The sequence below is a fragment of the Engraulis encrasicolus genome, chromosome 24 (genome assembly GCF_034702125.1).
Source record: "Engraulis encrasicolus isolate BLACKSEA-1 chromosome 24, IST_EnEncr_1.0, whole genome shotgun sequence".
Classification (NCBI taxonomy): Eukaryota; Metazoa; Chordata; class Actinopteri; order Clupeiformes; family Engraulidae; genus Engraulis; species Engraulis encrasicolus.
The window spans coordinates 18,231,028-18,246,027 of record NC_085880.1 but is presented as its reverse complement, the minus strand read 5'-3'; the positions used below and the strand labels follow the sequence as shown (position 1 = coordinate 18,246,027).

Sequence of the window (15,000 nt, the reverse complement as noted above, 5' to 3'; positions counted from 1 at the left end):
TTGGAGACGCACCACATGGAAGAGCGCGGTGTATCAACTAGCCTACGACATATAGAAGTTAGAACTCCACAAGCAAAGATATTGTAGCGCTCTAGATGGCCAGGTGCGTGAACCAAAAAAATAAAATAGTTCAGGGTGAGAGCAGGTTCGCACACTGAATAAGACACTAAGGTCAAGCACAAGGAGTTTTTATTTTTCTCAGAGTAGGTCTCTGCCATCATGAGCACAGAGAGCACTGATGATGGCAGAAACCTGAAACGTGTGCTCTACTCTGCTCTGAGAAAAATAAAAACTCCTTGTGCTTGACCTTAGGGTTTTATTCAGTGTGCGAACCTGCTCTCACCCTCATGTATAGGCAAGGCAAGGCAAGTTTATTTATATAGCGCATTTCATACACAGGTGCAACTCAATATGCTTCACAAAGTTAACAAATGTAAATGAAAGGAAAACAGGGAAGAAAGAAGGAAATGAATTAGAGTCAAAAAACATTTAAAACATTAAGATAAAACATAAGGTAAAAATAATAATAAAATAAAACATAAATAAACATAAAACCTTGAAAAACATACGCAGTCTTCAGATTTTAACTGTCCGACGACAGAGGAGTCTGGCCTCCTTTTTTCCGTTTACCTGATAGAGTCTAGAATTGTCAGGGTTTTGTCTTCTCTTATATAGAACTCCACCCAGCTACAGAGTGCATTTCACATATATAGCGCCACCCAGCTGCACAGTGCATTTCCCTTCAGGCAAAAGATATAGAAGCATCACAGCATCCACATCCAGATTTAGGAACAGCACATTCCCACTGACTATCAGACATCTTAACCTGCCATAATTTCCCACTCCCTATGCACTTTAACCTTAATGCACTTTATTATCTCAGCATAATCTGTAATTGACTCTCTCTGTTTACGGTTTGTGTCAACCCATATTTATATTTATTGTATGTACTTTGCAGCTGTGTGACTTGTGATTTGATTTGATGTTGGGGGATATGCTACAAAAAAATCCTATCAACTTTGTTGATATGGCAAATAAACTCTTGAACTTAAACTTGAACAAATAGAGCTGCCCTGCCCTGCCTTGCCTCCTTGCCAGTTACCACCACCCCCATGCCCTGCTCCACTCCCTGCCTTGCCTTTCATCCACCTGCCTAACCAGTGATCCTGTTGTCTAATGGGTTGCCATGGCCTAGAGGCTTTAGATCAGAGGGTTACAGGTTTGAATCCCACGCTTCCACCACCTACCACATTCCCGTAACCTGTAAATGACTGTACGTTTCTTCGGATGAAAGTGTCAGCTAAATGTAGTGTAATCCTACATCCATGCCACCTGCTTCACCTCCCTGACGGCCTATTAGAGCAACATCAGACACACAGGGCATCCTGCCTCCCATACACCTTCCTATACCCCAACGCCAGCTACCGTAGCCCACCTGGACACCTGCTAGTGCCAGCCCAGCAACACTGCCACACACCTGCCGTGGACACCTGCTACAGGTAGTGCCAGTCCAGCAACACTGCCACCCTCATACCTGCTGTGATTTATCCCCTCATTTGCCACAGCATCAGAGACACACTCCCACCCAGCCAGTACACCCACCGAGTCTGTATCTGTGTCTATATTCTCTTCTCTCTCAGTTTTTCTTGATGCGATGTAATGTGTATACATGGGTTCTAAATTTTTGTTTTCCCCTGACTGAGCAAAACTAACTGCACACAACTCAACCTCTGATTGTTGGAAACCGCTATCGGTCAAAAAATTGGCTCACGTGGTTGGCTACCAGTGTCTTGCTCCTCCTCACAATATTGTGTTAACAAACACGGTGAACCCATGTATATAACATGTTATTCTGCCTGCAGTTAGCTGAGGGGGCAGCCGTGGCAGTGTGGTTAGGGAGGTGGCCTTGAGATCAGAGTGATGCAGGTTCGAATCCCACCCTTACCTATCTCTACACCTCCATCCATGGCTGAAGAGCCCATAACAAGGCACCCTACAATTGCTCCAGGGACTATAACCAATACCCAGTACAATAAATAGGTCGCTTTGGATAAAATCATCAGCTAAGAGTAATGTAATGTAATGTAACTAGCATTATTGCTGTTGTGGTGGTGTGTTTTTATGCTCTTTATGCTACTTGTATTTTCTATAGTGCTAAATGTGTGTTTATGTATGTTTATGTATGTTTATGTGTGTTTCTGTTTATTTATCTCCAAGATGATGTAGACTAAAGGTGATACACTCTGCGACTTTTTTGAGCGTCGCTATTGTAATATTTTAGTTTCAGAGTTCATCACTACGTCACTTTTATCAGTAGAACTTGGATCAGCAGTAGACAATCATTTCTCAATCACTTTATCGGAAAATCATGTCATTGCCCAGCAACATTGCTCAAAAGTTGCTCTGTGTATAATCCTCTTAATACAGAAACCTCAGTTTACCTACAGTAACCTGCCACCCACCCACCACCCCCGACATCCACACACCCATCATCCACCACCCGCCTCCCAGCCCAGTGTTGTGGTTCCCTAGCTGCCTACCTGGCTTAGTGCTCAAGCCAAGAAGAGGAGAGGAGAGGAGAGGAGAGGAGAGGGGAGGGGAGAGGAGAGGAGAGGAGAGGAGAGGAGAGGAAAGGAGAGGAGAGGAGAGGAGAGGAGAGGAGGAGAGGAGAGGAGGAGGGGAAGGGAGGAGGAGAGCAAGAGCAGAGGACAGCGAGGAGAGGAGGAAGTGAACAAACCTTTCCTCAGTGAGCTCTTATTCCAGACAGTAAATTGGCAAGCTGTGTGCAGACACACCACACACACACAAACACATACTGTATAAACACCTCACCACACACACATACACACTCCCAGTGGTAAGTCACATGGATTTTTGAATTAATGAACCCATTCCTTCTTCTTCCTGTGTGTGTGTGTGTGTGTGTGTGTGTGTGTGTGTGTGTGTGTGTGTGTGTGTGTGTGTGTGTGTGTGTGTGTGTGTGTGTGTGTGTGTGTGTGTGTGTGTGTGTGTGTGTGTGTGTGTGTGTGTGCCTGTGTGCGCGCATGTGCGTGTGCGTGCGTGCGTGCATGTGTGCGTGTGTGTAACTATGTAAATAAGCAGGTCTGCAATGCAGTTGTGCTGGATTGGCCTCGTCAGAGTTCCCATGTGTGTACGTACTATAATGTATGTGTGCATGTGTGTGTGTGTGACAGATAGAGAGATAGAGAGATAGAGAAAGAGAGGGAGGGAGAGTGAAAATGTGCAATGTGCGTGTCTATGCCTGCATGTGTGTGTGTGTGTGTGTGTTTGTGTGTGTGTGTGTGTGTGTGTGTGTGTGTGTGTGTGTGTGTGTGTGTGTGTGTGTGTGTGTTACCTATACACCTCGGAGTCCTGTGTGTGTGTGTGTGTGTGTGTGTGTGTGTTACCTATACACCTCGGAGTCCTGTGTGTGTGTGTGTGTGTGTGTGTGTGTGTGTGTGTGTGTGTGTGTGTGTGTGTGTGTGTGTGTGTGTGTGTGCCTGCGCCTGCGTGCGTGCATGCATTGATACTGTATGTGTGTGTGTGTCTGCACGTGTGCGCGCGTGTGTGTATGAGTGTGTGTGAGGTCGATGCGTGTACTATATTGTGATGCGGTGCCTCAGGGGAGCCACTGCTGTCCGTTTGATGTGACAACTGAGAGCATCCTACTACTCCCACGTCACCACGGCGACAGTCACAGCCAGCACCTCCCCTCCCTCCCTGCAAATGACTACAATGATGAGGATGTGGCCTGTCCTGTGTGTGTGTGTGTGTGTGTGTGTGTGTGTGTGTGTGTGTGTGTGTGTGTGTGTGTGTGTGTGTTTTGACACACCAGTTACCATGACTGCTATGAATGCATGTTGACGAGAGAGAGAGAGAGAGAGAGAGAGAGAGAGAGAGAGAGAGAGAGAGAGAGAGAGAGAGAGAGAGAGAGAGAGAGAGAGAGAGAGAGAGAGACAGATTTGTTTGCATGTATAAGTGTGATTGTTTTAGCTTTTTGTGTAGGAGTGTGCTATGGTAATGTGCGCAAGTATGTGTGTGTGTGTGTGTGTGTGTGTGTGCGAGTGCGTGTGTGTGTGTGTGTGTGTGCGTGTGCGTGTGTGTGTATTTGTGTTTTCTGTGAAATAGCATCTCTATCTTTCCCACTCCCATTCCATCTTTTTTTCCACCATCCCGGTCACTCTTCCCTCCATCTCTCCCTTCCTTTAATTCTTTCTTCACCAGTTTCTACCCCCCCTCTCTGTTTATTTCCCCTGACTGATTATTAAACACAAAACATGCCAGAGGCTGGAGCGTCCCCCTCCCCCCCATCCCAAAAAATCCCTCCAACCTCCCAAACCAACCTCCCCAATCCAGCAAATCCACCTCAACCCCACCTACGCTCCAACCCCCCTTCCCAAACTCCCCAACTACCTACACTCCCAAACACAGTAAAGCTGCCTCTAAGCCCCTGAACAAAATTCCCTAGTATAACACATTCCCTTCTAGCCAACCCCCCCCCATCCCCATTCCCATCCCCATTCTGACATCTCCAGCAGAACCAACCCAATCCTCACCCCCAATCCTGCCCCCCAACTCCCTACCCAGGTCCTCGTTATAACCATCCACCCATGCCCCCAACCCATACCCAAATCCCTATTGGGGAATTATGGCATTGGGGGGGTTGGAGCTGTGTGACTGTACTGTACCGTAGCTCAGGCTTACCTTGGCACCAGGTAGTGAATGTGACAGAGGTTGTAAGCTTAGGTACTTAGGTGTAGTGCAGGGGGTTGTGGAGCCAGTAGCTCAGGCTTACAGTATAGGGTGGGGGTGGAGGTGTAGTGTAGATGGGTACAGAGCCAGTAGACCTGACTAACCTTGGCACCAGGTGTGTGTGTGTGTGAGTGGGGGTGGGGGATGGAGGTGTGGTGTAGGGGGGGTTACAGAGCCAGCAGCTCAAGCTTACCTTGGCACCAGGTGGGGGAGGGGGGGGGGGAGAGAGAGGTGTAGTGTAGGGGGTTGCAGAGCCAGTAGCTGAGCCTTCCACTTGGCACCAGGTGTATAGGGGGGTGCGGGATTACAGAGCTAGTATAGCTCAGCCTTACCTTAGTACCAGGTAGGGGGGTGCAGAGGTGTGGTGTAGGGGGGGGTTACAGAGCCAGCAGCTCAAGCTTACCTTGGCACCAGGTAGTCCCTCGAGGCCCGGTAGTCCCATGGCGCCCGGCTCCCCCTGGCACAGAGGAGAAAGAAACAGTACATAGCCTCAATACCCAGACCAGCAGAATAGGCAGACAGAGACAGAGACAGAGCCAGAGCCAGAGCAGACAGAAATAGCAATAGAAGAAATCCTCCCTGCCTGTATCTCTAGGTGTGAGTGTATAGGTGTACGTAGGTGTGTGTTTGTAAGCGTGTGTCTTTGTGTGTGTGTGTGTGTGAAGGTGAGTGTGTGTGTGTGTGTGTGTGTGTGTGTGTGTGTGTGTGTGTGTGTGTGTGTGTGTGTGTGTGTGTGTGTGTGTGTGTGTGTGTGTGTGTGTGTGTGTGTGTGTGTGTGTGTGTGTGTGTGTGTGTGTGTGTGTGTGCCCCTTGAATGTGGGTACACACTGTATGTGTGCTTTGTATGTAATATGTGAGTGTCTGTGTATGCAGTGCACATGGGTGGTGTGTAGCCTACATAAAGTAGGTGATATATACACATGTGTGTTTGCACTTCATGTTTGTGTGATTGTGTGCACTACAACTGTGTGAAAATGTGTGAAACTGTGTGAAAATGTGAAAAGTGTGTGTGTGTGTGTGTGTGTGTGTGTGTGTGTGTGTGTGTGTGTGTGTGTGTGTGTGTGTGTGTGTGTGTGTGTGTGTGTGTGTGTGTGTGTGTGTGTGTGTGTGTGCGCGCGCGTGGGCGCGCGCGTGTGTCTGTGTACATGTGTGCCATTGCTATCTGAATTCACTCCTACGCGGCTGTTTAAGAATAGACAGAAAGAAATATCATCACGTCTTCACGGATCTCCTTAACCTCACAGAGACAAGTATTAATGCACTCGTGGCATAAAAATATACTGTATGAAAAAGCTACTTTAAAGGCAGTTGATATATAAAAGAAACAGAGTAAATGAGAAAGAGAGAGTACAATAGAGAGACAGAGAGTGAGCACATGAAAAAGAGAGAGAGAGAAAGAGAGGAGGGAGCGAGGGAGTAATAAAGAAAAAGAAGAGGGCAGGGGAGAGGGGAAAGCTCAAGAGAGTCACAGGCAAAGCAAGAGAGCGGTACACCTCGAGAGAGTGAGAGAAAGAGCAGCCGTGCCGGGGAAGTAAGGACTTGTCTGGTATGACAGATCCTCCGCCTTGGCATGTGTGCCGCGTGGGATTTAATGTAATGAGGAAGACATTAGCCGGGGCGCCTGGCATTTAAATTAAAAATCTGTTGCTTATCAACACTTTGGCAGGGTACACGCCACCCCGGTCCCTTCCCCTCCTTTCTCACTTGACAAAGTAAAACGCTGAGGTTTGTGGTGAATTTTTTTTTGCTGCCCTCTGCGTTCCATATATATGGCTGCTGCTGTCCCATACACAAATGCAGCCGAATTTATTTACATTACATTACATTACATTACATTACATTACACTTAGCTGACGCTTTTTATATTCAAAGCGACTTAAACTTATTTTTTTAGTACAGGGTATTGCTTACAGTCCCTGGAGCAGTGTGGGGTTAGGTGCCTTGCTCAAGGGCAATTAAGCCATGGATGGAGGTGTAGAGGTAAGGGTGGGATTTGAACCTGCAAGCCTCTGATCTAAAGTCCATCTCCTTAACCACTAGGCCACGGCTGCCCCTATTTCCTCTTTTCTCTCATACAAACAGCAGTGTAATACTGGTCCGCCATTGTCCTCTTTTTTTAGATACATCCTAGCATCTCTATAGAAGGGTATGTCAGTCTGTCTGTCCGTCCGTCCGTCCGTCGGTCAGACGGTCTGTCAGTCGGTCTGTCTTTCTGTCTGTCGGTCCGTCTGAAACACATTCTTTCAATTGTCATTCCGTCCTGTGTCCACAAGGCGGCAGTGCATAGACCGACGCATCTTTGTCCGCCTGTCGGATTTGTTACTTTGGCATACAATATTTGGCCCAAATGAGGGCCATATGCTATCCCAAAGATTTGCCAAAGGTTTTCTCTCATATATGGGCCATAACTTTTTTGTTGTCTGGGATCGATCTGTCCGTCTGAAACACATTCTTTTAATCGGCCAAAACACAATCTTCGCCACCATTTTTTTTGCGTTACTCTCTTCATATTTGTGTTTTTCTTCTACTAACGGATCGTGATAAGCAACAAGGACGCATATTTGTCCGCCTGTTGAACTTGTTGTCTCTACTTCATACAGTAATGCAGCTGAATGGCTACTTCCATTATGAACAATATTACCATATGAAGAACTGTTACCGAATAAGGTTTCCTTATACCACACAAAATCTGGTTCTGTCAGTGTAAAACTAGTAGGTGAGTCGAGCCGTACCGAGACCATTAAAAACAGAATGAAATGGGCTTGGCTGTAAACCCAGGATGACATGGGCTCGGCGGTGCTACCTATGACCCGGGACTGAGGAGCAGAGTTGGAGAGGCAACAGGGCAGACGGGGTACAGACAGACACAGCAGCACAACAGGGCAGAGCAGGGCACTGGCACACAGATACACACTGCTGAGACCGGGAGGAGGTGTGTGTGTGTGTGTGTGTGTGTGTGTGTGTGTGTGTGTGTGTGTGTGTGTGTGTGTGTGTGTGTGTGTGTGTGTGTGTGTGTGTGTGTGTGTGTGTGTGTGTGTGTGTGTGTGTGTGTGTGTGTGTGTGAGTGTGTGTGTGTGTGTGTGTGAAAGGGTTGAGATAAAGCAAGGGGCATAGAGGAGTAAGGAATGGGGAGAGAGGGGTGAGGGGGGCAGAGGCAGGGACAGAGAGATGGGGAGAGGCGGCAAGGCGGCGAGGGCACGGAGGGGTGGGGGCTAGACAAGTGTATGAGCAACATGATCTCTCAGAATTCCGTGGAATGGACACGGAGCTCTGGTACACGAAATCCATGTCAGTTTCACGGATTTTGCCAAAAATCCGTGCTGCTAGACAGAGGGGAGGGCACAGAGGGTGTGTGTGTGTTTGTGTGTGTGTGTGTGTGTGGGGGGTTAGCATGAATGTGCAAGAGGAGTTGTGAAACAGATAGACGGAGAGCGAGGACGATAAGGAGGAAAAATGAATGAGAAAGGGAGCTGTAGATAAGGAAATGAAGAATAAAGGCGAACAGGAGATGTGATGGAGAGGAGAGGAGAGGAGAGGGTGATGAGAGGAGAGGAGAGGAGTGGAGAGAAGGAGAGGATGATGAGAGGAGAGGAGAGGAGAGGATGATGAGAGGAGAGGAGAGGAGAGGAGAGGAGAGGAGAGGAGAGGAGAGGAGATGGGAGGAGGAGAGGAGAATATGGTGAGGAGAGGAGAGGAGAGGAGAGGAGATGGGAGGAGGAGAGGAGAATATGGTGAGGAGAGGAGAGGAGAGGAGAGGAGAGGAGAATATGGTGAGGAGAGGAAAGGAGAGTTTGATGGAGAAGAGAGGAGAGGGTGCTGGAGAAGAGAGAAGAGGAGAAGAAGAGTGTGATGGAGAGGAGGGGAGAGGAGAGGAAAGGGTGATGGAGAAGAGAGGAGAGGAGAGTAGGGTAGAGGGTGCTAGAGAAGAGAGGAGAGTAGAGGAAGAGGGTGATGGAGAGGAGAGGAGAGGAGAGGAGAGGGGGATGGACAGGAGAGGGAGGAAGAGGGTGATGGAGAGGAGAGGAGAGGAGTGGAGAGGGTGATGGACAGGAGAGGAGAGGAGTGGAGAGGAGAGGAGAGGAGAGGAGAGGAAGAGGGTGGTGGAGAGGAGAGGAGAGGAGAGGGTGATGGACAGAAGAGGAGAGGAGAGGAGAGGAGTGGAGAGGGTGATGGAGAAGAGAGCAGAGGAGAGGGGGGGGAGGGGAGAGGGAAAGGTGATGGAGAAGAGAGGAGTGTAGAGGAGGGGAGAGGAGAGGAGAGGAGAGGAGAGGAGTGGAGAGGAGAGGAGAGGAGAGGAGAGGAGTTGTGAGGGTGATGGAGCAGAGAGGAGAGGAGAGGAGAGGAGGGGAGGTGAGAGGAAAAGTGATGGAGAAGAGAGGAGTGTAGAGGAGAGGAGAGAGAGGAGAGGAGAGGAGAGGAGAGGAGAGGAGAGGAGAGGAGAGGAGAGGAAAGGTGAGGAGAGGAGAGGAGTGGAGAGGGTGATGGACAGGAGAGGAGAGGAGTGGAGAGGAGAGGAGAGGAGAGGAGAGGAAGAGGGTGGTGGAGAGGAGAGGAGAGGAGAGGAGAGGGTGATGGACAGAAGAGGAGAGGAGAGGAGAGGAGAGGAGTGGAGAGGGTGATGGAGAAGAGAGCAGAGGAGAGGGGGGGAGGGGAGAGGGAAAGGTGATGGAGAAGAGAGGAGTGTAGAGGAGGGGAGAGGAGAGGAGAGGAGAGGAGAGGAGTGGAGAGGAGAGGACAGGGGAGGAGAGGAGTTGTGAGGGTGATGGAGCAGAGAGGAGAGGAGAGGAGAGGAGAGGAGTTGTGAGGGTGATGGAGCAGAGAGGAGAGGAGAGGAGAGGAGGGGAGGGGAGAGGAAAAGTGATGGAGAAGAGAGGAGTGTAGAGGAGAGGAGAGAGGGGAGAGGAGAGGAGAGGAGAGGAGAGGAGAGGAGAGGAGAGGAGAGGAGAGGAGAGGAGAGGAGAGGAGAGGAGAGGAGAGGAGAGAAGAGGGGGATGAAGCGAAGAGACAGATTGGGGCAATTCAGCAAGAGCTGCAGGGTTGCAAAGCAGGGACTATTTATTCAAATGTCAAATTAACATCCCTGTGATAAATGACTTGATGCTACAACAACTGCAGTTGCCATTGGCCCACAAGGATAGAGGGAGGTTAGTACTAGTGGAGTTGAAAAAAAAGTGTGTGTGTGTGTGTGTGTGTGTGTGTGTGTGTGTGTGTGTGTGTGTGTGTGTGTGTGTGTGTGTGTGTGTGTGTGTGTGTGTGTGTGTGTGTGTGTGTGTGTGTGTGTGTGTGTGTGTGTGTGTGTGTGTGTTTTGACACACCAGTTACCATGACTGCTATGAATGCATGTTGACGAGAGAGAGAGAGAGAGAGAGAGAGAGAGAGAGAGAGAGAGAGAGAGAGAGAGAGAGAGAGAGAGAGAGAGACAGAGAGAGACATAAAGAGACAGAGAGAGAGAGACAGATTTGTTTGCATGTATAAGTGTGATTGTTTTAGCTTTTTGTGTAGGAGTGTGCTATGGTAATGTGCGCAAGTATGTGTGTGTGTGTGTGTGCGAGTTCGTGTGCGTGTGCCTGTGTGCATAGGTTTGTATGTAACTGTAATACCTCCTACCTAGGTTTGTGTGTAACTGTAATACCTCTCTCTCTCTTTCTTTAAAATGTTCCTCTGTATTATCTTAAGAAAGACATGGCCATTTGACAATTGGCTATTGAACTTAGAGACACATAATCACGCCCATTCTCTCTGGCTGTGACACGCACAGAGAGAGAGACACAGAGAGAGAGAGAGAGAGAGAGAGAGAGAGAGAGAGAGAGAGAGAGAGAGAGAGAGAGAGAGAGAGAGAGAGAGAGAGAGAGAGAGAGAGACAGAGAGACAGAGACAGAGAGACAGAGAGAGACAGAGATAGAGGATTGTGATAATGCAAAACAGCATTTGAAGAGTTTATTTCCAAGACGGTATATCTCCATTTTGTAGACTGTTGGGAAATAAACATTTTGTATTGGGCATTCCATTGCATTGCATTGCAAAATGCATTTTATATAGGTTGAAAAAGTATGTTCTCAAAATATTTGAATGACAAGAATTCACACATAGGTGATAGGACCTCTGAACGGTCATTTTCAATAATAAAATTCAAAAGTCAAAAATGGTGGATACACTGTTTTGCAAATACACTCTTCATTTGTAAATAAAGACCGTTGGTGTCCAGATACTCACCGTCGTTCCCTTATCTCCTTTGGGCCCCTGTGACAAGCAAAACAAGAAAACAAGAAAAGAACACAATCACACCACATCTGTCACAAACACCTCTCCCATGGCCCTACAGAAGCCTGCCTGGGACAGAAAAGGGGTTATTCTACAACTTGGACGCCACATCACTTCACTTCTTACAGAGGTGTTGACAAATGTATAATTCAAAGCTCCAAGACAAAACACAAAGCAGCAGCCCTTTCTAAGAAGTGTGTCAAAGCTTTTATTGATCATATGAAGACACACACACACACACGCACGCACGCACGCACGCACGCACGCACGCACGCACCCACAAACACACACACATTTCTAATATGGCAACATATTAGACAATAAAGCTTTTGAATCTTGAATCTTTGAGTCTTGAACTGAAAGCTAGTTATGCATCGAAAGGACCTGTGGTGATCCAGAGCATTCTTGCCATCAAAGCTTTACCTGACTAACACAATCCTGGGCATGTACTACCATAGTCATAACTCTTTATGAGTGTGTCTATAGCACGCATGCATTGTGAAATGTGCTAAAAAATGTTTATGTAGGCTTTTTTCAGGCCCCTAGTACATTAATAAGGAACAGTTTAACAATGTATGTCTAAGCATGTACTATTACATACTTGCACTGTGCCTCGTGGTTAGAGTATAGTGTAAATCCACAAAATTACAAGTAGATACCAAAAGCATCTGCACGAATTGTCTCATGGCACGAATAGATCAGACGCAACTTGAGCGACTGCAGAAACAGAAGTAATTGACTTTGTACGGAGTCACTGGCAACAGAAGGGACAAATGCGACTTGGGCGAGAGGTGGTTTGATCGACTTGAGCGACAGTTTGTAGTTGGACTTCAGCGAATATTACGCAGATGAGCTATGATGCAGTTCCGCGACTGCCACCACAGCCAATTGGAATTAGCGGGCATACTCTGTCACTTCTATCGTTCGCATCGCTCTTGCTACACAGTCCAACGATTCTCTGTCGCTTAATCTTGTCGCCGCCGGTGTGTTGGCCCGGTAACAGTTCTGGTAGAACTTCTTCAGCCACGGTATTAACTAGTATATCTTTTTGGTAAGAGATAGGGGGTGTGTGGTCGGACGTGGTGGGGAAGAGCTGCAGTAGGTACACCCGTCTCCAAAAGAGTTTTCGCCTATCCATCTGTTTTGGAATAACCTGACTTTCAATTAATCACTTGGCTTCAGAAGTCACTCATATGAAAGCTACAACCCTCCCGAATGAAAATGTATGTACAAAAATAAATTTCATGCACCAAAGAATGATTGACCCTTTATTGAACACAGACAGGGCAGATTTTCTCAAGACAAAAGTTTTGTCGCCTATCGAACATAATGTGAAAATGAGCAGATAAGTCACTTCGAAACACTTCAAATACGCAGATCGGGTGTCATACTTAATCACTGAATCACTCTCACCTCTCCAGAAAATCAACTTTGGCCTTAGGTGTATGTTTAGGGTCATTGTAATCATGGAAAGCAACACAATGAAAAACAATGAAGATCAATGAGAGATGGTGACATATTCGCTATTCGTAGAGCAATACATGTTTAACTTCATGATTTAATCAATGATAAAAGCCCTCAAACACCTGCAGCATGCATGCAGCTCCTCATAAGAGCTTTATCTGTACCATGTTTTTTTTTCATATTCTTCATCTCCAACACCATACAGTTTTGATGCTATCAGTTCTTAAATGGTTGATCTTGGGATCTTGACTTCAGAGTATGAGTCCCATTAGCCTTCATTTTTGTCAGAATTAGGCCTGACATACTCTTGGCTGGCTTTTTTTGAGACAGGACAGTGGGAGAGACTTCTTTGGTGTTTGGAAGAAACAAATTCTCCTCTAGTTTCCCTCGTAATATTTTTTCCTCATGTGCCATTTACTACGATGAATGAAACAGGAGCTAGTATATACTGGGCATGGGGGGCCCTGGATGAAATTTTGCTTAGGGCCCCATGAAGGCTTGGGCCGGCCCTGTATCCTCTAATAAATGAAATTTGAAATTCTGCAAAGATCCACATAGTTGGTAAGAATATACACTCCATTTGCCCATGGTGAGTGAGAGCTTTGCCAACAAATGAACTATACTTCTAACCAGCCCAAAGCACTGGGCTGTCCAGTTTCACCCTGATAGAGCATTCTCTGTGGAGAGGAGGGCTGGGACACTTTGCTTTACTCTAACAGGAGAGATGCTGTGGTTGCCGCCCGCGCAGGTGGAGTTTGTCTAAATCGGGGCTCTGAAGGTCAGACCTCCTCTGCCGCACATAAAGAGCCTTTCTTCTCTTTTTTCATCATTTCATTTCAGTTCATTCCTTTTATTTTCTTTCTTTTTGCTTCTTTTTTTGTCCTGCTCTTGGAGCATTTTCCTTTAACTCAGCAAAATCTCCAGTGGGTATTTTTTTTCCTCTCTTTTCTTTCTCTACTTATCTCTTTTTTTTAAATTTCCTTTGCAGTCTGCTGTAGAGTGGATTTGACCTCCTCCAACCCCTAACACATCTCTCTCTCTCTCTCTCTCTCTCTCTCTCTCTCTCTCTCTCTCTCTCTCTCTCTCTCTCTCTCTCTCTCTCTCTCTCTCACACACACACACACACACACACACACACACACACACACACACTACACACTACACACTACTCCCACAGCCCCAGGGTTCCTTGAGGACTTCTCCGTGGGTGAGAGCTGCCTTGTTGCCTTACTGATGGCTTGATGAGGCTTTGATAAGGAAAGTAGACAGGACTCCCCACGCACACATATAACTCACCACCCTCTCTCTGCGTATAACTCACCATCTTCCCTCTGCATTTCAATTTCACCTGGCCCTACACCTGCACTCTCTCACACACCAGCAGGTCCCAGCATCAGAGACATCGCCACTGTCAGACATCCGGTCCCAGCATCAGAGACCCCCACTGCTCCCTTGCCACTCTGAGAGACACCGGTCTCAGCATCAGAGACATGCTGCTGCCTTCGCCACTGAGAGAGCCAAGCCCAGTAGCGATCCTACAATGAGTTACACCCTCAGTGGTGATGCCATCTCCAGCGCCCCGCCCCCTTTTGCGACCCCACCCCCAGTAAGAAATAGGCGAAAAACACTTATTACAGCTGACAAAAAACACTTATAGTATTTTTTATTACAATAGTGTGCTAGCAGTGTAAACAGCATGTTTGTAATGATTTTAAATACATTTATAACTATTTTAACATAGTTAATAGTGATTTTCAAAGTGTCGTTGGGGACAGGGTTTCAGGATGGTGCAGCCCTCTCTCGAGTGTCAATGTAAACTTTTCTTGACCATAAATCGTTTATGACATTGACATAATGTTTATGACTCATTCATGACTGTGTCTTGACACCGTTTTGACACTGTTATGACACTTGTGAAGTGAAGTGTAACTGTGCTGTATAATAGGTGAACCCAACTGGGTCAAGCTGAAGTAGCTGCCATCTACACGGTGTCCTGTATGACACCATTACTCACAGCTCATGGGCTGTCATGGGTAAGCGGTTAGGGGGTCAGACTTGTAGCCCAAAGGTTTCTGGTTCGACTCCCGACTCACCAGGTTGTAATTAACCAGTGCTTTCCCCCATCCTCCTCCACAACTGAGGTACCCTGAGCATGGTACCGTCCTGGCACACTGCTCCCTTTCGGGTGCAATTGGGGGCTGCCCCCTTGCACGGATGAGGCATAAATGCAATTTCGCTGTGTGCAGTGTGCAATTGTGTGCTGTGGAGTGCTGTGTCACAATGACGATGGGAGTTGGAGCTTCCCAGTTGGGCTTTCACGTCTTTCATTTAGCCTACATCACATAACATGAAGTAGATCTGAAGGACATAATGGATTGATGCACTATGATAACAACATTAAGCCCTTATTATAGCTTCTCATTTAATTTCATTTTCTATAATTCAAGCTTTTCGTACATCAATCACAGCATTACTGTACCATTCGCAAAACAGCTGGTATTCATGAGCATACCAGAACTGCCC

At 47.2% G+C, this 15,000-nt stretch overlaps 1 protein-coding gene across 1 annotated transcript in view; it reads right to left on the bottom strand.

Moving 5' to 3' along the window:
• LOC134441009 (collagen alpha-1(XIX) chain) overlaps positions 1 to 15,000 on the bottom strand; it is a 283,761-nt gene that overhangs the window by 39,899 nt on the left and 228,862 nt on the right. Inside the window, exons 45-46 of the mRNA XM_063191198.1 lie at positions 10,966 to 10,992; positions 5,156 to 5,209 (exon numbers count right to left, since the gene is read on the bottom strand). Coding sequence (XP_063047268.1) covers positions 5,156 to 5,209; positions 10,966 to 10,992 — 81 coding nt within the window. The remainder of the gene's footprint in view (positions 1 to 5,155; positions 5,210 to 10,965; positions 10,993 to 15,000) is intronic.